Source organism: Eucalyptus grandis, chromosome 9 (assembly GCF_016545825.1).
Source record: "Eucalyptus grandis isolate ANBG69807.140 chromosome 9, ASM1654582v1, whole genome shotgun sequence".
In the NCBI taxonomy this organism is placed as follows: Eukaryota; Viridiplantae; Streptophyta; class Magnoliopsida; order Myrtales; family Myrtaceae; genus Eucalyptus; species Eucalyptus grandis.
Genome location: NC_052620.1, coordinates 31,685,401 through 31,709,398, shown reverse-complemented (window position 1 = coordinate 31,709,398; position 23,998 = coordinate 31,685,401). Strand labels below are relative to the sequence as shown.

The 23,998-nt window shown below is 41.5% G+C and overlaps 1 protein-coding gene across 1 annotated transcript; it reads left to right on the top strand.

Annotated features, from left to right (window-relative positions):
• Positions 1 to 14,131: 14,131 nt before the first annotated feature.
• Positions 14,132 to 14,677, top strand: LOC104420650 (agamous-like MADS-box protein AGL62). Its single transcript, XM_010032452.2, has one exon. It carries the CDS (start codon positions 14,132 to 14,134, stop codon positions 14,675 to 14,677), a length of 546 nt encoding a protein of 181 aa, XP_010030754.2.
• The last annotated feature ends 9,321 nt before the right edge of the window (positions 14,678 to 23,998 follow it).

The following is a 23,998-nucleotide window of genomic DNA, read 5'->3' as shown; positions in this document are numbered from 1 at the left end:
CCACTTTGGACACTAAGTCTTCACCGTCACACCCCGAATCCCGAGTGCGCGCACATCCCACTGCGGTCGATCAAATATGCGACATCCCAGGATACGTCGCCGGCCCATTCATTTTATTATGCATGCGGAAGGGAAACAAATCCCCTGACAACATTTAACTTGGGATAGAAAAAGCAAGCAATCAATCACAATACCAAACACTTATTTATAAACACATAGGTTTAAATACAATATTGGACTGTCTACAAAATAGACCAGCTCGACAAAAGGGGAACTATCCCAAAACCAACTAGCAGGACACATTCACCGATCCTTCAGTTTTCACCTTTCTAGACTTAGGGCTTTGGGTCCTCCACGACTGCCATCTAGGGACTTAAAATTTTGGCCCACAATGGGGTGAGACATTGTCTCAGCAAGTTCAACCCCTAAACCCCTATTAGAAAGAAAATACACCCCGGGTGGCCTAGCCACATCACACAGAAGACTTACCTCGTCTTAATTCCTTCCTGCAGATTAGCACAATTTATATCACACAATCTCAAGTAATAATAATAATTCAAACAATTGGAACACCATCACTTTCATATAAATCACAATCGCACTTAGCACGCATTCCAATTATTATTCACTGCCACACAATGGCATAGCCTACTCGCAGTTCGGCTATCTACTGACATTAATGACAGGCATCTCCTCCCCCCTTGGAGTGCGGCTTCGTCACTACATCGACGGCATTCACGAATGAGCATAGGTCCAGTCGGCCTAGCCTCTACTGCGACCCGCATCCGTTGTAAGGGGCATTTCATATAAGGGCAAGTCCGACTCAACAGCCCAGGACGCTTCCTCTTAATTATCACACAGCCAAATGATACTCGGCCCTAGGACACTTTGCATTTCACTCAATACTTCCACTCAAAATAGTGATCTCGGCCATTTTTCTTCATATTAAAAATATTCCATAAATTACTCACGTGTGTGGGGGCACGCTAATTTCGAACTAGAAAGCCAATATCTCACTTTTTCAAACCACACTATTTAATATAATTATTAAAATCCAATTTTTGCATCAAAACCCGATACTTGGGTTTTTATGAATAAAATCCCTATTTACCACAATCAACACTCAATTTGTCACATCCATTCATCAAATTCAAATTCTAAATGCACAGCAGTGATCGGCACAAAATTTCGAGCAATTAAGGTCATAAATGATTTTTTTGAATTTTTTTATTTTTTTAAAATAATTTTCGGAAAAAATAAATTATTAAAAATTCCAAAATTTGAAACATTTAAATAAATCAAAAATAAAACCTATTATGTCACATCAAGGCTTATATTAAAATAAACCTACTTAGCTTTAAACTAAACACACTTTAACTTAATTAAACACCCTAATCTAATCCTCAACCAAATAAACTAATTTAACTACCTAAACTTACTTAACTTAGACTAAGCACACTTAGGGCATCATTAACCGTCTAATCAAGATTTAGTGAGCTAACTCACTGGATTAGTGAGCCGAGCGGACCAAAACGACGGGGACGCCGAGGGGAACAACTTTCCTCAAAGTGGGCCAAGCATTCGAGGTCGGGAAGTCGGCCAAAACGGGCCAAAACCGAGCTGTCATACCCATTTTTCCAGATGCTGATTGGGGCCTAGAAGGAGCGGATCTAGGGTTGGCTTGGGCGAAGGGGGACCGATGGTGGCAGTAGCTGGTCCCCACAGTTGCAAGCAGTGGCTCTGGCGACCTTAGCGACTACGAACAACGGCTGGCGACGCTGGACGCAACTCTGGACATCGGCCAAGCTAGGGACGATGCAACTGGAGGCGAACAACGGCATGGCGTGTAGCTGGACGAGCCACGGCCTCCAGTGGGCTTGCGGTGGCATTCCGATGGTCCAACGGCTTGCTAGCTACTCCGACATCTTCTCAGATCTATTGGGGTGCCGAGCAGCAGCTGAAGATGGAGGAAATAGGGTTTTGATGGTGCAAGGGGGGAGAGAGGGAGGCGAAGATGGGCGGAGCAGCGGCAAGGTGACAATGAGCGTGGGCAAGTGGCGATAGTGAGGGCGTGCAACGGCAAGAGGTCCGGCGGTTTGCTGGTCGATTTCTCCTGCTGCTGGCCTCCGAAGAAGAAGATGGAGAGGCGGTCGCACGGGAGAGAGGAAGAAGAGAGGGAGAGATGGGACCATTTCTTTTTCTTTTTATTTTTCTTTAATCCAACAAAAATGGCCCACCGTGACCTCATGTGACATCACTTCCCACTCATCCAAATCTTTCACCACAATCTTCCCAATAGGTCCAATTTCAATTTCCGCTATGGCATGAATTCTCCAAAATCTTGCACAACACAATTCATTCAATTTCCTTCCAATTGAATTAAATTAAAGTCCATAAAATTAATTCAATATCACCGCATTTCAATTTACGTAATCGCTTGACCATAGAACCAACTTGAGTCCCAAAAGCGGCCTACTAATTTCTGGAGCCAAATTAGCCATTTTATGATTTAATTGCTAAAAAATTCTGATTACATGAAAAATCTTCTGAAGATGAATCAATGTTCCTAAAATAATTTGTGACACACCCAGACTTCCAATTTCTGAATTCGATCTCAATTCACGGTTAATTTCACTCTGGCACGATATTAGTGCGTCCTGATCTACCGAGTAGCTTTTAGAAATTTTCGTGCATTTGACCTGTGGTTGATCAATTCAAGCCACAATTTACATCTTTAACACATTGACGACTCTCGGTTGTCGGGATAATCTCAATGTTTCAAACACGGACACAGGATATCCAAATGACAGAAAAGCCGGTCTAGTGCCAATCAACAAGAATTGTGCGATCTTGTGGAATCACCCACAATCGATCACATGCCTCTGTCAAGTTAGCCTATCTCCAGTCTCTAATCAATTTTTAATTGTGCCATAATGACCCTTGCAGATTAACTCGGTCGAAAGGTCGTTTCCTGGTCAAATTCTCGAGTCCGATGCATTCGAATTTCTTAACAGCTTCACCTGATAGACTAGTTATCCCATGAGTGATCAGTTCAAGGAAAAGAACTATATGTGTGCCAACATAATACCCGTCTCTATTTATTGAAAATAAAATTAAAAAATCGGGATGTCATAACTCTTCCCCTCTTATAAAAATTTCGTTCTTGAAATTTAAACCATTAAAGTTCTTCAAAATGGTGGGGTATTGTCGTCTCATCAATTCTGCTCCTTCATTCTGCTTCGCAATGCTATCCAAGATCCTCAGTGCTGCCGAAACATTTCCAAATTAACCAGACCAACTATTAATTCCCAAAAAGGCTAAGCACTTGTCCAATTTTACAAAAATGAAATTTACATTTTTTTTCCTTTCCACTAAACGGCTAATTGCCGCTTTGGGGATTCAAACCCCCGATTTCGAACCTGCGGCTTCCTCCCGGGTACCACTAAGCTAAAGGCACCAATAGTGCTCCAAACTACTTTCTTTTCCCTTTTAAAGCCAAATTTCTCATTTGATCTCAAACTCAAAATATTCCACCGATTAAATAGTTCTAGCTCTCCTTTCATATTCCTACCCTAGGCGGCATCCGAGGAAGAACAGGATTCTCAACCTGAAATTCAAAGGTTTCCGACGCTTAACTACATAAATTTTCTCAGCGGTTCTGAGCGATCCTTAATCTATCACTAATATTTGCAACTGCTTCCACTAACTACTTAATTGACTCTAGGCTGCAACCTTTCATTCTCTGATCTCAACTCAACAACTAAAGTTCTAAACACTCTGCTCTGCACTAATTAAAAAGAAACTATCTGACTGATCTGCTGAAACTGGGAACCTCTAGTCAAGATTTGATATAACTCTGACACTGATCTCGACAACTGCAATGACTGACTACTGTACTGACCCTGGCCTGTGATCTTTCTTTCCCTGGCTTCATCTCAGCAATTGAAATTATGCACTCTCTATTATGTACTGCTTAAGAAAGAACCATCTGAAAGCTCTACCAACTTGGAACATTTGATCTAGATTTGAAATACAATTCATCCCCGGCACTCCATGTAGATGATTTACATGATATACACACACTTCGGTATTACCTATTCTAATCGAGATCTTTTCGTGCTGTACTAAGGTGAGTTGACTCTGTTCATCTGTCGACCATAACCATATAAGGAATCAATACTCTTCCCGACTCCTTAATAACCTTCATAACATTCCATCATGCTATACTTCCATTCCCACACAGGACTCTCTTAAATGCTTGAAAAAGCTTTCCTGGCTTACATTACCAAATTCTCACTTACTGATACATCCAACACTTACAACTTGTTCGGTGATATCTATCTTCATACCGATCTACCAATCCCGATGATGTAGATTCTAACTCATCTTCGTACTGTCTGGACAATGCTGAAATTGCTATGATGAGCTTCCCATAAGATCTCTTCTTTAATCTCGGCATCGTCAATTACACACAATCGTCCTCAGAACCTTAGCATTTTGTCTTCAGAAATCTGAAAATCAACCTCTCTCTCATCTGCATTCTCTTATAGAGTCTTCTGAATTTCTAAATCTGTCTACTGAAGTGTTTTGATTCTGATCTATACTCTCGGCTCAATTCTGAGGGTGGTCATAAGATTCAAAAGGTGGCCTACCTTAGATTTGAAAACCGAATTTCGAACTTTCTCAATTAAGATCCAATCCTTGAGTACCAACTATGCAACTAAGGACTCTCGACTCAGTGCATCTGCGACTTTGCTCACCTTTCCAAAGTGAAACAAAATATCATAGTCATAATCCTTAATGAGTTCCATCCAGTGGCGATGTCTCATATTCAACTCCTTGTGAGAGAATACATACTTGAGACTTTGATGGTCAATGAAGATATGGAATCTTTCTCTATACCGATAATGCCTCTAAATTTCCAGAACGAGCATAACTACTGCAAGTTCTACAATGTGCGTCAGGTAATTCAACTCACAAGATCTCAACTGACATGACGCATATGCAATAACCCTATCATGTTGCATCAACAAGCAACCCAATCCTTTAAATGACACATCACTGTAGATCTCATAATTTCCAGGACCAGATGGAATAGTCAACACATGTGCGGTAGTTAGCTTCTACTTAAACTCTTGAAAACTACACTTGCATTTACATGTCCCCACGAACTTCTCTTCCTTTCTTAGTAGTCTTGTCAACGGTGACGCTAATGCTGAAAACCATTCTACAAACTGTCTGAAATATCCTGCTAATCCCCAGAAACTTCTGATCTTTGTCATTGTAGTCAATCTCGGACAACTGCTCACTACTTCAATCTTGGACGGGGTCTACAGAGATTCCTTCTCTTGAAATTGCATGACTTAGGAACGCAACACGAGTCAATCAAAAATCGCACTTGCTAAATCTAGCGCACAACTAATGAATAATCAGGACTTAAAGTACTCTTCTCGAATGTCCCTCATGTTCCTCAGCACTCTTCGAATATCCTAGAATATCCAAGATAGACACGATCACCAACCAATCTTGATATTCTTTGAACACTCGGTTTGCCAACTCCATGACAGTAGCTGGAGTATTCACCAGACCATACGGCATTTCCGTACTCTTATAAAGACCATCTCGAGTACTAAACACTAAATTCAATAAGTCCTTCTTTCTGATCCTCAACTGATGATGCTCTGTTCTCTAATTGATCTTTGGAAATATTGATACACAAACGCAATGAACCATCTTCCTTCCCGAACAGGACAGTGCTCCCTAAGATGATGCATAGGGACATATAAATCTCTTATCTAACAATTTCTATATCTGCATCTTCATTTCTTTTAGCTCTGACAACACCATCCGGTAAGGAGCCTTAGAGACTGGCTCTAGATGCTAACTCAATCATGAACTCTATTTCTCTTTCTGACAGCAAACTTGGCAATTCTTCATGACACACCTCAGAAAAATTCTATACCATGGCTAAGTTTCTCATATCTGGCTCCTCAACTGACGCATCTATTACAGTTGCCATGCAAATTCGGTAACCAACAACCAAAACTAGGTCGTCTTCAGTGACGAATAACAAGGATTGAAGTTCCTCTTCAACTTTCAACGATTCAAAACTTTCACACGCTAACTGAACAAACTGAATTATATCACTACCGCGATTCAAAACAATAGAAAGCTCCTTAAGCCAAACCTTTTTATAAATGACTTCCAAGTCATACTTAAGCAAACCCCTTCAAGTACAACTATAGTCAGAGATTCATATTTCAATTACTTTATTACCAATCTGAAAGTCCTACAACCTTCACCGAAAATTTTGCTGAACTACTCTGATAAAAACATCTCAAAAACATTCTTCTCTTGATCGACGCTTGGTCGACCCATTCATGCTCTTTTAGCCATCCTAGTGGCATCCTATCTGCAGTAACGGTACTTACGCTCTCATGGACTTACGCTGACAGTTCCTAACCCGATGGCCGTGCTGGCCACATTCAAAGCATGCTCTCTTTTTACTCTAACACTGGGCTAACTCACGCCTCTTTCCACAAACTCGGCACACAATTGGTGAGTCATCTACCTCCCATCAAGTGACATCATGCACCCTTCCTTGCACTGGGGTCCATTCCAAGTACCCCATTAAACGTCTTGAAGCATGTTCCCTCTGATCTTTTCTAGGGGTGTGCAACCGGACCGGGTCAACCCGATTCCCGGATCGGCCCACCCAGAAAACAGGGTCAGGAACCGGTTCCAGTTGAAACTGGTTCGGGAACCGGTTCCCAAAGTTCAAACCATGTTTGAACTGGTCCGGGAACCGGTTCCGAGGGAATACCCACCCAAGAACCGGATCAACTGGACCGGTTCAGGAACTGATTTGAGAACCGGTTTTTAAGGCAAAACCCTAGTTCGTTTCTTTCTATCTTTACTCTCAACTTCTCAAGCTCTCACGGTTTCACCTCGGCTGATCCATCCATCCGAGCGCTACGCCCACCGTCGCCTTCCTCCTGCGACACTCGTAGCCGGGAACGCCCCCGGCAACACCAGCTTCGTCAACATCACCAACCTCCAAGGCGGCAAGGTGGGCTTCGGCGTCGTCGCCCCCGAGTCTAAGCTTGACTCATCGTACACCGGCTTCATCTCCGTCCTCCAGATCAGTGCCGGCCTGCAATTCCTTTGCGAGTTTCGGTTTTCAAACAAGGAGTGCTTGGCGTTGGCGTGGCTTAAGCACGTCTCTTTCCTCCTCCTTCCGTCCAACACTTCGCATTTTCCCTTCATCGACGGCCCAAAGTCTCCTTCCCTTCCCTTCTTCTTGACTCGTACTTCTCTCTCTCTATGTTTGGACTCTTGTAGATTGTTGGGATTGTCTCTGGGTGGCTTTGTTCTGAGTTCTTGATTCCATCTTGTAGCATCTCCAGGTACTTGGTTGATAGGCCGATTGGTTTTTGAGTCGTACCCGCTTTTTTTGTTGGGCATCATGTGCTGCCGCTTCCGAATTCAAGATCTTCCAGCGTTTTAATTTGACGGGCAAAGAAGTCTTCGTGTTGATTTTCTGTAATTCAAGATCTTGCTGTATCCTTGTTTGTGAATCCTGCCTCCAACCCAATTACTGGCAACGTTGTTTCTAATTTGCATTTATACCCGTTTTCTTTTCCTGGTCTCGACCATCCTCGCCGCCTCGCATCGGCGACAGAGCCTACAAGTACGAAGTCGAGCCCCCTCTTTAGGCCGTTGGTATCTGTTCACTGCCTAACGGGACGGCGATTCATGCCGCGGGCTTCTTACTTAGTGAATTTGCTGGCCTTCTCATGGGTTGACCTGGTTTTGCTGGATGTAGAATGATAAATCTGAATTGGGAGATGGTGAAAACAGGGATTATATTTTGAAATGTCTAGGAGGTTGCAATTTATGTTCTATCGATACCACTGAATGGGTGTCAAAGCTTAGCAAGATTTAGCTAGCATAAAAAAAATCAGAGAAATGACAATTTTATGCTTCTTTTTTTATGTACAAGGGAATTGGGAATTGCCATTTTGCAGAACTCGATGACTTGCTTCCGATGCTCTTCAGCGATTGTTTGTTTTTTGGTTGGTGCCCTAAGGTTGTGGGTTGATGGTTTTGAGTTGGGATTTGCGGATCTTGGGGCAATTCTCAAACTTTTACAAACAGGGCAAGGTGTTTCTTAAATTATTTTTGGCGTTTGATTGAGGCGTGTTTCTTTTCTTAGCTTGGTAATGGGCAAATGTCAAGATGGGTTGTTTGGCTAAAATGAATATATGACAGAGCTGGTAAATTTCCTCCCTCCCCAGCATCAAAATGTGGATTATATGTAGTTATGGTGTTTTTGTCTGAATTGTGTTTCTTGACAAACGCTGCCAATTTTTGCTTTGGCTTGGCCAAATATCAGCCAGTTCATTCAACCACATGGTCATTTTGGTGAATTATTTGTTCTCGTCCAGTTAATATAAAGATACGGCAATTTTTATGTAAAACAGGTTCCAATATAAATAGGGTCAACCCTGTTCCTGGACCGGAAAAACAGGGTGGGTCAGGAACATGGTCCAATGCAAACAGGGTCAGGAACATTGTCCAAAAAAAGGGAACCGGTTATAACAAGGTCGGGTACAGGGTTCAGGTCTAGACCCTACCCACCCTGGACCCGATCACCCGTAATCTTTTCTATCGATGGCGATGATAGAAACAGTTGTGGTTCCATCTATCTATACGGAAAATCTTTGATCAGATGACTGTACAGGCGACCCTTGTAACAAGTCATTTCTCCCTTACCGCATGGAATAGATCCAAGTCTTTTCTTACAGACACGACACACATTGATCGAGTTGAGCACTGACTTTCTAATTCATTCTTCCAGTTGGGTGAAATAAGGCACATTTCTTCTGACATCGGCCTTTCTCCCCAATCGATTTCCATCTCTGTCTAAATTGAACCTTGACTCAGATACAGCGGCTTGATCCTCGATCACAACTCCAGATTGGGCCTCAACAAGCGTGGCAACAACAACAATCACAACACTGGCAGCGGTAGAAACAACGGCAACAGCGGCAGCTCGGTCTTGAGCTTACTGACCCAAAATACTTCCCAAAGACTCTAGCGCCTAAACCATCCCGTCGAACCTAGGATCGTTCGGTGCTGTTACACTCTTAGTACCGACTTGTGGCGATACTCTCACACTCACGCTGGTCTAAGCCTGTGCTCTATCTCGGGTACCAACTCTTGTCAGCGTCCTACCTTGAGGTATAGGTCCTATCGACCTCCTCCAAGGAGTTTTCCACTCTTGGTCACTCATCCTACAGGCTCTTTATAGACGCCTATTTTCCGATTCCAACATCAAGTTAGAATTTGAGTGACCCCACAAACACATTACCAAGCAGCTATCACTCACATGCATCAGTATATTAAAAGCCTTTCCTACTAACTATCCCATGACTCATTGCACCTTATCACTCCATACACAGACCATGCTCTGATACCACTTAAATGGGGATGTCAAGCCCCGAACCCCAAGCGCACGCACATCCCACTGCGGTTGATCAAATATGCGACATCTCAGAATACATCGCTGACCCATTCATTTTATTACGCATGCGGAAGCGAAACAAATCCCCCGACAACATTTAACTTGGGATAGAAAAGCAGGCAATCAATCACAATATCAAACACTCATTTATAAACACATAGGTTTAAATACAATACTTGACTATCTACAAAATATACCAGCTCGACAAAAAGGGACCTATCCTAAAACCAACTAGTAGGACACGTTCACTGATCCTTCAGTTTCCACCTTTCCAGACTTAGGGCTTCGGATCCTCCACGACCGCCATCTAGGGACCTGAAATTTTGGCTCACAATAGGGTGAGATATTGTCTCAGCAAGTTCAACCCCCTAAACCTTTATTAGAAAGAAAATACACCTCGGGTGGCCTAGCCATATCACACAGAAGACTTACCTTGTCTTAATTTATTCCTGTAGATTAGCACAATTTGTATCACACAATCTCAAGTGATAATAATAATTCAAACAATTGGAACGTCATCGCTTTCATATAAATCACAATCGCACTTAGCACGCATTCCAATTATTATTCACTGCCACACAAGAGCATCGCCTACTCGCAGTTCGACTATCTACTGACATTAATGCCAGGCATCGCCTCCCCCCTTGGAGCGTGGCTTCGTCACTACGTCGACGACATTCCCGAATGAGCATAGGTTCAATCGGCCTAGCCTCTACTGCGACCCGCATCCGTTGTAAGGGGCATCCCATATAGGGGCAAGTCTGGCTTAACAGCCCAGGACGATTCCTCTTAATTATCACACAGCCAAATCTCACTTTTTCAAACCACACTATTTAATATAATTATTAAAATCCAATTTTTGCATCAAAACCCGACACTTGGGTTTTCATGAATAAAATCCCTATTTACCACAATCAACACTCAATTTGCCACATCCATTCATCAATTTCAAATTTTAAATGCACATGAGCGATCGATCACGAAATTCCGAGCAATTGAGGTCATAAATGATTTTTTTGAATTTTTTTATTTTTTAAAATAATTTTCGGAATATAATAAATTATTAAAAATTCCAAAATTTTGAAACTTTTAAATAAATAAAAAATAAAACCTATTATGTCACATCAAGGCTTATATTAAAATAAACATACTTAGCTTTAAACTAAACACACTTTAACTTAATTAAACACTCTAATCTAATCCTCAACCAAATAAACTAATTTAACCACCTAAACTTACTTAACTTAGACTAAGCACAATTAGGGCATCATTAACCGTCTAATCAAGATTTATTGAGCTAAGTCACCGGATTAGTGAGCCGAGCGGACCAAAACGACGGGGACGCCGAGGGAAACAACTTTCCTCAAAGCAGGCCAAGCATTCGGGATCAGGAAGCCAGCCAAAACGGGCCAAAATCGGGCTGCCATACCCATTTTTCCATATACTGATTGGGGCCGAGAAGGAGCGGATCCGGGGCTGGCTTGGGCGAAGGGGGACCAGTGGTGGCAGCAGCTGGTCCCAACAGCTGCAGGGGGTGGCTCCAGTGGCCTTGGCGACGACGAACAACGGCCGGCGACACTGGACGCAGCTCTGGACATCAGCCAAGCTAGGGACAACGCGGCTGGAGGCGAACGACAACATGGTGTGCGGCTGGACAAGCCATGGCCTCCGATGGGCTTGCGGTGGCGTTCCGGTGGTCCAGCGGCTTGCTGGCTGCTCCGGCATCTTCTTAGATCTACTGGGGTGCCGCGCAGCAACTGAAGATGGAGGAAAGAGGACTTCAACGGTGCAAGGGGGAAGAGAGGGAGGCGGAGATGGGCGGAGCAGCAGCAAGGCGACGACAAGCATGGACGAGTGGTGACAACGAGGACGTGTGACGACAAGAGGTCTGGCGGTTTGCTAGTCGATTTCTCCTGCCGCTGGCCTCCGAAGAAGAAGAAGATGGAAATGGAGATGGAGAAGCAGTCGCACGGGAGAGAGGAAGAAGAGAGGGAGAGATGGGACGTTTCTTTTTCTTTTTCTTTAATCCAACAAAAATGGCCCACCATGACCTCATGTGACATCACTTCCCACTCACCCAAATCTTTCACCACAATCTTCCCAATAGGTCCAATTTCAATTTCCGCCATGGCATGAATTCTCCAAAATCTTGTATAACACAATTCATTCAATTTCCTTCCAATTGAATTAAATTCAAGTCCATAAAATTAATCCAATATCACCACATTTCAATTTATGTAATCCCTTGACCATAGAACCAACTTGAGTTCCAAAAGCACAACCAAAAGCGGCCTACTAATTTCTGGAGCCAAATTAGCCATTCTCTGATTTAATTGCTAAAAAAATCTGATTACATGAAAAATCTTCTAAAGATGAGTCAATGTTCCTAAAATGATTTATGACACACCCAGACTTCCAATTTCTGAATTTGATCTCAATTCACAGTTAATTTCACTCTGGCACGATATTAGCGCATCTTGATCTACCGGGTAACTTTTAGAAATTTCCGTGCATTTGACCTGTGGTTGATCAATTCAAGCCACAATGTACATCTTTGACACATTGGTGACTCTTGGTTGTCGAGATAATCTCAAGGTTTCAAACACGGATACAGGGTATCCAAACGACAGAAAAGTCGGTCCAGTGCCGATCGACAAGAATTGTGCGATCTTGTGGAATCACCCACACTCGATCACATGCCTCTGTCAAGTCGACCTATCTCCTATCTCTATCGATTTATAACTGTGCCATAATGACCATTGCAGATTAACTCAGTCGAAAAGTCGTTTCCTAGTCAAATTCTCGAGTCTGATACGTTAGAATTTCTTAACGGCTTCACCCGATAGACTAGTTATCCCATGAGTGATCAGTTCATATGCGTGCCAACAAAATGCCCATCTCAATTTATTGAAAATAGAATTGGAAAATCGGGATGTCACACTCACGGCTTTAAAACGCGTTATACAGATTAAAAGGACCCAAGCCTTTATAAGCTAGCCCATGACTCCCCCCTAAGTAATGTGGGACGAGAGACATGCCCTTGGCCTTACTCGCGTACTGCCAAGGCGATCTCAGTCCATCCCTCCGTACTACCCCAGGTCTGGGTCGTCACAATGACAATACTTAATTCCTATGTTAAGCGTGCTCAGATAGGAGCACTCTTAGAATGGGTGATCTCCTAAGAAAGTGCTTACATATATGTCAAAGGAAAAAATCATAAAGCTCACTATGGAAAAACTAAATGGCATGACACCTCAAGTGAGTTCAATCTCGATGTAAGAATTTGTTGTCATATGCAAAAACCTATAGACAAAAGCTGTGCCACATTGTATTGTGGATGGCTCTGTACCATGTGTTAGCGAAACATATTCATTACAATCCATTTCATAAAGCAAAAAGCGTGTTGATTTGCGCCCTATGAATATATGTTTGCTCTTGTATGTGCACGGAAGCATCATGACTTCTAAAGAACATTGAGAATGCCGAGCACCTAGAAACAAGGAGTAAGTGCTGCTACTAAATATTTCGATTGTTATTTACAATAAGCTGTTTTTCTCGCATAATATGTAATCAGTGCATCATACTTAAACACATTTTCTTATTGATATGATTAACATGTGCCTAGGGCACTTATTAACAAGCGCCACTTGTAGGAATTTGACAAAAAAAAATTGATCGAAAATCCTCTAAACACGACAGGTAAAAATAACAAGATTGTAAAAATTGTCTTTTTTTTAGAGTTAAATTTTCCCTTTTCTTTCAAGTAAGCTCTTTGAGAGGTCTATAAAAATCAAATCGTCCCATCCAGGTATATTAAGATTTTACAAATTGTTAAAAATAAGTTTTGTCTTCCTACTGTCTAAATGATAAATGAAAGGGAATAACTACTACACACTTACACTGAGCGGCATTCCGCATGAGAAAATATAATACAAACACAATCTTACTAAGTTATAAATTCACAATCTATACCTTCAAAGCAAATATTAGCATAGTAATTACTGTCAAGATATGAGAGAGATATAAGATTGTCCGAAGCTTAAGTATTTTAAACCATTCTCCCAACAGAAAAAAGAAAAAAAAAAGTACATGTGCGGTATATGCTAACGGGAAAGGGTTAATAGGTGCACCAAAATCCAAATTCAAAGAATGATAATGACACATTTGAGATTTAGGGACTTATCGTACATCAATCTCAAAATTTAAATTTAAGGGGGCATGAAAAAAAAATCTGGAGTACTAATTGCACCGTGGGATTGTTTTCCTTCTTTAGCTGTGTAGCCGTTGTAGAAGTCTATTCTGGATTCTTATCCATTTACATTATGAGCTAGTAATTGACATTACAAGCTACAACATATAGACATACTAAAGATGAATGTACATTCGTTCATTAGACGGAAAACGACACGTTTATCATTAAACCGCTCCACGAGGTATGTTAATAATGGAAAACTTAAAAGTTATCAATCAAAGACAAGAATTATGAATTATTTTGGCCCATGAAATCTTATAAATGGTCACATTTTTTCACTGTTCCACCATATTAGTTGAATTTATATTGAGTTTCCAGTGAGCGCCATAGAGGGCTAAACAACTCCAACAATGATGACGAAGGAGGGTGCCAATGCTCGACAGGCTACCTCCTCCAAACGCCGACCGGGGCTATTGAAGAAAGCGAGTGAATTATATGCTTTTTGTGCTATTGAGATGGCCATTATCGTTCTCTCTCCGAGAGGCAAGCCTTTCTATTTTGGTCACCCGTCTGTGGATGCGACCGTGGATATGCGTGAGCATCCAAAGATGGCTTGTATTGATGCTACTCAACAGGCTCAAACTGACAGACAGCAGATCCTAGAGAAACTGAACAAACAATATGCCGACGTGCTCGAGCAACTGAAAGCTGGAATGAAAGGAGCTAAAGAGCTGAGCGATATTAAGCCCCTGCGATTCGAAAACTTTAGCTTTAACGATTTTGTGGTATTCGGGAAATGGCTGGAAGATGTCGAGAACGCAGTGGACAAGAGAAGGACGGAGCTCTTGGCCCTAGAGTCTTCAAGTTCAACTCCATGCCCAGGAGCTATTAAAGCATCTGTCAGAAGCCAAAACGATGATAAATGTGACGATCCTTGTAAAGCACAAGTTGGAAATTGAGTAATCAATTCCCGCGGACTTAGGGAGAGATTGTTGGTTCATCTTAAATTGTATTTGGCATGATTCAGTCAATCTCTCAGCTTCAACGAGAGAGGCCTCTTGATAATAAAGCATTAAAAATGCTCAATAAAGTAGCAGCAATCTTTTTTCTTTTGCTTTTTTTTTTCCTATGCTGTTTTGGTTAAAATTACTCGTTTTTATTATAGTCTTGTGATAATTATTTTCCATCGAGTAGGAACCAGCACTGAAGGAACAAACATATGAGTAATTCTAGAAGTGGAAAAAACATAAAGGCTTTAAAAACATAAATTATGCCTTCCGAACCAAATTTTTGAACTTGCAATGACCAATCCGAATCAATTCAAGCAAACCACCCTCATTCTTGCTCTTATGATACACTATAATTTACATTCAAATACTGGGATACCTGATTTATACGGGTAACAGTCGCCATCCATCATGAAAACAGCGAGTTGCTACGATCATTTGCAGCAGCAGCAGCAGTAGGAGCAGCAGTAGCAGCAGCAGTACGAATCCTGTGCTGTTCAACAATTTTTTCTATTTATGTGCTGTTCGATCCTCCGCTGTTCAACAACCTGCACAATATTCGCGCCTCCTCCACATGTGCCCAGAAGCATGAATTCTCCGTGGACACTGGACATGATCTTCTTCATCTTCGAATCATTAGGGAAACACTTTGCTGGCTGTTTCAGATGTTTATCCAACCACTCTTTCAATAGCTTGAAGTGCTTGGATCTCCCTTGAGATATGTAACCTCTTTTGCCCCATTTATAGTACTCAGCGTGGAGCGGTTCGACCAACCTCCGATAGTTTGTTCCTCCAAAAAGCCAGCGATTCCAAAGCGGTGCTCCCTCTCTCTAAGGCCTCTTCTCCACGTCTTCCACCACTTGTTCCCAGTAATCAGTGAGCTTTTTCATAAACTTAACAGCTTCATAGTCACGCATAGCCATTTTGTTCTTGAAGCTGTCAAAGTAACCAGAACCCCGGCCCTCGTTCTCGCATTTCTTCTCGTACCATTCCAAATTAGCCAGGCACACTTTCATGTCATTCAAATCCTTTGCAGGATCAAATGCTTTATTCTTTTGTTCTAGGACATCTTTTTCAGACGATTATCTCCCTCAACAGAGCATCGATATCCATATTCTGCGGCTGCCATGACAATGTAAATTCAGTAAATGAACTTCCAAAAGGCAAAAAGAAAGCATTCATAACAAGGGACTATTCGAGTGGAGCAAATTTTCCTGGTTAAGTATGTGAAGCTAAAAGCTGGGACACAATGCATTTTGGTTTACAGCAAAGCACAATTTAACTTATGGTTTCGACTAGAACGATTGTGAAATCCCCTTCTGAGATGTTTTCACAACGTGTACACAGAAGAAGGTATAATAAATAGTTACCTGAATTTGCATAAGGCCAATTGCTGCAACTTGCGCGGTTATCCCAGCTTTAAAGAAATCAGTATCAGGCATACTAAATTCAGAATGGCTCTTGCAAATCAATTGTTGTTAGCGACATTTGATGATGCTCTGATAATTGAAAATTTGGACACTTTCTGGGCTTCTGGGGACTAGCAACTCAATTATGGATTTAGGGGCTTTGAAACATGCACTACCCAATTCGAAACACACAAGACATGTTCCAAAAGGCTTGTATAGGCTCTGCTCCATGGTTGACGGGTGAAAGATTTTGGGGAAACAGTCATCCTTATGAACCACATGCAAGAAGCAAGCACTCCAGGTTGGATTTTGCGATACTGCTTGTTGGAAGCCACTGTCCCCAATGAGGGGCGAAGTAAATGTGATGCAAAGCGGGCGCTTTGTGGTTTCTGTACCGAGTGTGCGTAGGAGCCATAACGTGAAAAGAGAGGCAATGGATCCACCCAAACAATCTCCATTTATAACGTGTGCAACAGACTTGGAGGAAGTTGCAACCTGCATCAAAAGCTGGATGAGCATGGGCAAACACAAGTCTATAGGGCCAGTCAGTTTTTTTAACTTGCAGCACGAGTTTTTAGTCAATTTCACTAGCATAAACACACTATTTCCCTTTGATACCGTTGCAAAAAACATACTAATTAATAATAAAATAAACAAAATAAAGAAATAAATTGGACATTAGATTTACACCATTCAGTCGATATGATATGGTCAACCCAAGGAGAGGGCAGCATAAGATTCCAATATAAATCAATTGATATGATCAAGATTATAACTGTACTCGAGTTACTTTAACAATTTCCAGTAGCGAATTATACTCAGTAAGTCATATAGTATTCAATATCACAATTTCTTTCGAAACAATCTATAGGAATTCACAAATCTTACATAAGATTCATTAGTTTCAAAACACTTCTTCAATATGCAATTTAGGAGTATGCTGCACAAATGATTGTTTTGGACAAAAGCTCCTCTGCTCACTAATGGGTAAAAAACTAAAACCCAACTCTTATATATATATTATTTGGATGCAAAATAGAAAACCATTTTAACAGGCTCAATTTAAAAATCCAACTCCAATGAGGATTTGTTGTTACTTCATATATTTTGGTGAATCAAATGTCCAATCAAGGCTTTTCTAATTTGAATCATAAGTCCTATTGGGATATGGAATTTTCATTTAGATCAGGTGACACAGAGAAAGCGATGCTTGGAATGAATTCCAAAGATGGTGTTTATTTTGAATAAGGAAGTGCGAATTACAATATCTTTTGTGTCTATTTATAAGGAGGTCGTCATCTAGAAAATAACCAAATAATTGAAATCTAATAACAAAATTGAAAAGATATTAATAAACTAGGAAATCTAAAATCTAATAACAAATTAAGGAAACAATATGGATAAACCAAAATATCTTAAATCTAATAACAAATAAAAGGGAAACGTGTGAATCAAATATTGTAATCCATTTGCAATCTTGAAGATCATGCAATCCTCTTTGATTTGTAGGACCGCCCGCTCTTATGATGCTCCAATGTTTCCATAAAGGCATTTGCATATTATTCTACATCAGTCTCCTCCACTTCAGAAGAACTCGACCCCGAGTTGTGATTAGGATAAAGAGGAGTATATGGAGGATGATACTCAAATAGGTCCGCTACATTGAATGTCGGGGAGATGTTGAGGTCACCAGGAAGATGAACAACATAGGCATTGTCATTAATTTTCTTCACGATTCGACAGGGGCCAACTTTCTTGTGCTTTAGCTTGTTATATGTACCAATAGGAAAGCGTTCCTTGCGGAGGTAGACCATCACTTCATCACCCTCAGCAAATACCTTGAGGCGACGATGTTTATCTACAGCAACTTTGTAAACAATAGTGGAAGCTTCTAGCTGTTGCTTCACACCCTCTTGTATCTCTTGTAATTTTGTTGCTAAGTTCAACCGCAACACTATATCCTGGGACTTTGGGCAAAGGCACGAGATCTAGTGTATGTTGTGGTGTTCGCCCGTAGATAACCTCAAATGAAGACTTGCCCGTGGAACGGTTGACAGTGTTGTTAAAAGCAAACTCAGCAGGAGCAAGATACTAGTCCCATTGCTTTGGCATGTCACTACAAAGACACCGAATAATATCCGCCATAGTACGATTGACAACTTCAGTTTGACCATCAATTTGAGGATGAAAGGAGCTGCTATACTGCAAATCCGTCCCAAATAAACACCATAGGGTCCTCCAAAAATGACTAAGGAATTTGGTATCACGATAAGAGGTGATGGTTTTTGGAACACCATGCAAACGAACTATTTCTCGAAAAAATAAACTAGCTACATGAGAAGCATCAGAAGTCTTCTTGCAAGGGATAAAGTGCGCCATCTTTGTAAACCTGTCCACTACCACAAAAATAGAATCCATACCTCATTGGGTTCGAGGAAGCCCCAACACAAAATCCATTGAAATGTCTATCCAAGGTCCAAAAGGAATAGGTAGAGGGGTGTAAAATCCAGTGTTTTGAGAATAGCCTTTCGCAGTCTAACAAATGTAGCACTTTTTCACATATCGTCCAACATCCCATTTCAATTGAGGCCAATAATACCCCTCCTCAACTAAGGCAACAGTTTTATCTCACCCACAATGTCCTCCAAGGGAGTCACCATGTTGCTCTTGAATAAGTTGTTCCTGCAAAGAGCTTCAAGGAATGCACAACCTGTTGCCAAGGAACAAAAATTTGTCCTGAACAATCATGTCACCGTGAGAACTTGTTGTAGAACATTTCTCCCAAATTTCCTAAAAATCTTCATCATCAGCATAAAGAGCACAGAGGTGATCAAAGCCCACAACGTTAGTGTGCATGGTGACGAGTATTGCAACACGACGGCTAAGTGCATCAGTGACTTTGTTCAAGTGACCCGCCTTGTGTCGAAGCACAAAATTGAATTGCTCCAAAAAAGAGACCCAACATCCATGCATTCAATTTAGATGTCTTTGGCTCTTAATATATTTGAGTGCATGATGGTCAGTGTTAAAAACAAACTCATGTTGATAAAGATAAGGCTGCCAATGCTTGATAGCTCGTACTACAGCAAAGTACTCCTGCTCATAGGTAGACCATCGCTTGCGAACATAATTAAGTTTCTCGCTAAAATAAGCAATAGGCTTACCTTCCTGGGAGAGAACATCATCGATTCCTACACTAAAAGCATCACAGTATAGTTCAAATACCTTTTCAAAATTCAGGAGCATCATTATTGGTGCCGTGGAAAGTTTTTCCTTGATGAGAGCAAAGCCGACTTTTGCTTCGTCACCTTAATGAAATTTTCCTTTCTTCAAGCACTCGGTGATCGAAGCCATAGTAGAACCGAAATTTCGAATAAAGCGTCGATAGAATGTCGCAAGCCCGTGAAAGCTACACGCCTCCCCAATGGTCTGGGGAGTCGGCTAGTCGTGGATGGCAGCTACCTTTTCTGCATCAACTTGAAGGCCTTCTGCTCCGACGATATACCCCAAGAAGCGAAGTCGATCAGTCATGAAGCTACACTTCTTCAAATTAATGTACAATTGGTTCGTCTGCAAAGCCGATAAGACGTCCCTTAGATGCTCCATATGCTGTTGGTCATCTGGAATATATATGAGAATTTCATCGAAGTAGACCACCACAAATTTGCCAATAAAAGGTTTAAGAACTTGAGTCATCAAATGCATGAAGGTGCTAGGCACGTTTGTGAGACCAAACGGCATGACAAGCCATTCGTACAAACCTTCACTTGTTTTAAAGCCCGTTTTCCATTCATCGCCAGGGCGGACGCGTACTTGATGATATCCACTACGTAGATCAATCCTTGTAAAGACCTTTGATCCCGTAAGCCGGTCAAACATGTCATCCAGGCGAGGGATTGGGAATCAATACTTGACAGTAATCCGATTAATTGCCCGACTATCAACGCACATATGCATGCTTCCGTCTTTCTTCGGAGTGAGGAGTGCATGTGACGACCCAGACCCGGGGCAATACAGAGGGATGGACTGAGATTGCCTTGGCAGTACGCGGGTGAGGCCAAGGACATGTCTCCCGTCCCACATCACTTAGGGGGGAGTCCTAAGCTAGTTTATAAAGGCTTGGGTCCCTTTAATCTGTATAACGTGTTTTAAAGCCATGAGAACTCAGTGTCCAAAACGAACAATATTATACAGTGGGGCCTGAGTCGTTATAGTGCAGGTACTACATAAGGGCTCATGCTTTCGCACAAGAAGCCTTTTCGAAGAAGTTCTCCTACTTGGTCTTGCAAAATCTGGTTCTCCTTCGGATTCATCCGGTAGTGCGGCAAATTAGGGAGGCTCGCTCTTGGAAGAAAATCAATCTCATGTTGGATATCCCTCAAGGGTGGTAATCCAACAGGTAGATCCTCCGGAATAACATCGATGAATGCCCTCAATAAGGGCTGAAGAGTTGCCAAAATAGGAATAATGGCTTCTTGATTGCCTTTCTCACAATCATATACATGCCCTCACGTTTACGGACGTTTAGCATAATCCCTGCACTTTGCTTCTTTGGGGCCTGGGCAGTGTTACTCATCGGCTTCAAAGTAATCTTCGTCTTTTTCCACACAAAAGAATATGTGTTCTCTCAAGCCTTATGAATGATATCAACATCGTATTGCCATGGTCGTCCCAGTAGGACATGGCATGCATCCATCTCCACTACATCACAAATTATGGTGTCCTTATAGGACTTTCCAATTGAAATAGGTAAATGACATACCTGTGTCACCTTAAGTTCGGCCCCTTTACAAATCCACCCGATTGTATAAGAGGAGGGATGTAACTCTGTCTTTAGTTGTAGATGGTCCACCAAAGCCTTGGACACTATGTTCTCACAACTTCCACTGCTGATGATGACATCGCAAACTTTGCCGTTGACAGTACAACAGGCACAAAAAAGACTATTTCGCTACGTGTCTTCTCTTTGTGGAGTGAGCAATAGTCTCCTAACAATGCAGTTGACATGCTCGCCCTCCTCATCCTCCACTTCTTCCTCATCAATCCAATCGTCTTCGTATATGTCATCATTGTGCTCGACAACATTGGCCATCTTCCACCGTGGACAATCACTTGAACGATGTCCCAATTCGTTACACTTGTAGTATTTGATTGGTGGTGGCTTCGCGTACGGGTTCTGGGTATTTTGATTGGTGTTACGGTTGTTTGCAATAACCGGTTCCTTACGCACCCCAGTAATACTTCCTAGAGTTCGATTCATAGTGTTGGTTTGCTGGTTGGAGGATTCTAGAACATATAGTTGTCTCCCCTTTCTAGATGATCCTCGAATAGAATAATTGTTAGCCCTATTAATGGGGCTAGTTCTCTCTAATTGCATCTCAACCTTTCGGGCCATCTCTTGAGCATCCTCAACAGAGAACAAACAATGTAGAGAAACATAGTCTTGAATATTAAGTTGCAAAACATTAATGTACCTGGAGGTCTGTCGTGCCTCCGACTCAGCCAGGTTGTTACGGGCGGAAATTCGGAGAAACTCCTCTATGTATGCTTGGACTGATCAGCTTAACTGCTTATAATTCTGAAATTGTTGAAATAATAATTGTTCATAATCAGTTGGGAGGAACCGAACCTTCAACATTTCCTTCATCCGATTCCATGTTTGGATAGGAGTTTTTCCTTGTCGACGTCAAGTCAATTGTGTATGCTCCCACCACGCTGAGGCTCTACCCTTCAATTTGTATGCCACCAATTTTACTTGGCGATCCTCTTCAATCTCCATGGCATCGAAGAATTTATCAACTTCCCAAAGCCAATCCAAAAAGTCTTCAACATTCAAATTGCCATTAAAGGTCGGAAGGTCAACCTTAAGTTGATATTGCTCGGGGTCTTGTCAATATCCCCTGTTCTGGTGGCCTCCACGAACAGGCCGATCCAGGAACTCTTTTTCTCCTTTAGAGTCCTCGACATAGGCTTGTTACCTCTGTCGGGGATTTGCCCCACATTCCATTGCTACTTCCGGATCGTGAGCTACCCGAGCATGTTTAGCCAGAAGATTATTAGGTATGGGGTTGGTAGACAAACGCTAAATGGCATCAAGTAATTCTTGAAACCTCCGTTCAGTTTGCTCCGCAAATTGGTTGAACTCATCCCGTGTAACAGGCTCGTTTCTACGGCCTTCAGCTGCGGGGAGATTGTCATTAACATTATTAGCCATTGTCACAGGAGAAACCGCTCTAATACCAAATGATGCAAAGAAAGCGATGCTTGGAAATAATTCCAAAAGATGGTGTTTATTTTGAATAAGAAAGTGCGGATTACAATATCTTTGGCGCCTATTTATAAGAAGGTTGATATCTAGAAAATAACCAAATAACTAATATCTAATAACAAAATTGAAAAGATGTTGATAAACTAGGAAATCTAAAATCTAATAACAAATTAAGGAAACGATATGATAAACCAGAATATCTGAAATCTAATAACAAATAAAGGGAAACACATGAATCAAATATTGTAACCCATTTGCAATCTTGAAAATCACGCAATCCTCTTTGATTTGTGGGACCGTCCGCTCTTATGATGCTCTAATATTTCCATAAAGGCATTTGCATATTGTTCTACATCATCAGGTTTCTTAATGGGCTCAAATTAGAGACATATACTCAAAATTATTGTGATTAAATCAAACAAAATCTCGAACCGGCTTTTGCTCCCACTAGGATAAGGGGATTCACGACGGATCACTTCCTTATAATCCAGCGAGCTCTGGTGAGTAACTTTGAGCAAGATTCAAACCTAAGACCTCAGGCTTCTTGAGACGCAAAGCCTAATTACTTTACCAAATCAGCCAAACTCCTTCGGTTCACGCACATTCAATAAATCAACAATATTTCTAAAGACCGGATGTGAATTATCAAAACGCAGAATTTAATTTGCTGTCATATCTTGATTCATTCAGAGCTGCATTGGTACGCTTAAGTTCTACTGGAAACATTTTATTCCTTTTTCTCTTTTCGGCCAGGAATAGGATTATGTTTGACTCAAGTGAAAAGAATGAAAAAGGCAATGAGCCATAAATGCGAGAGGAACTGTTCAGACAATTGACCGACTGCTCATCAGTCATCATCAACCATTTTACCTAGTGATGCAATTCACACTCCGAAAGAAGCAAAAAGGGGAATGATAAACCACTTTTTCCATCAAATAAAGCTAACGACATGTGAAGAAACAACTCAAAATGGTTATCAATGAAGCAACTATCAGAGCAGATGCAAGCATTCCCCAACCCACTTCAACAAGACCTGATTCCAAGATCTGAGACCAACTCTTGTGATCTTTTGCAGCGACTAGCAAAAGCTCGTAAATAACTAGAAAGAAAACGAAATATTAAAGGGTATTACCTGAGCTTTCAGGGGAAAGAGCTTATTATCCCGGAGAGAGTTGAACAGAGAAATCGCAGCTTTGTTAATGGCAAAAGACGGGTTGTCCTTAGAGCAGAGAAACTGAAACTCGGAGACCTCTGATGAAGAAGAAGAGACAAAATCTCCCTCTTTTTGGAGATGACTTGAAGCAACTGGTGGGGTCACGAAAGCAATGATTCTGTATTCCGGGTGTTCGAATTCTTGGATTTTCACGGTTTCCGAAGATGATGGGCTTTAGCTTTGGTGATTGCGGTCAAACTGGGATTGGAGTTCAGAGATTGCAGCCCATGAATTGCAAAGAATATCGGAGGACACAACCAAGTTCGCCAAATTGAGTCCGTTTCTAAATCTGCAAAAACAAAAGAAAAAAATCATCGAAGAACAAGAGACCAACTGGGGAACAAGAAACAAGAACACGTCCTCTAGGAAGCGAAACGTGTCAA

Coding starts and splice junctions, on each gene's coding strand:
- LOC104420650 (XM_010032452.2), top strand. CDS start 14,132: ATGACGAAGGAGGGTGCCAATGCTCGACAGGCTACCTCCTCCAAACGC.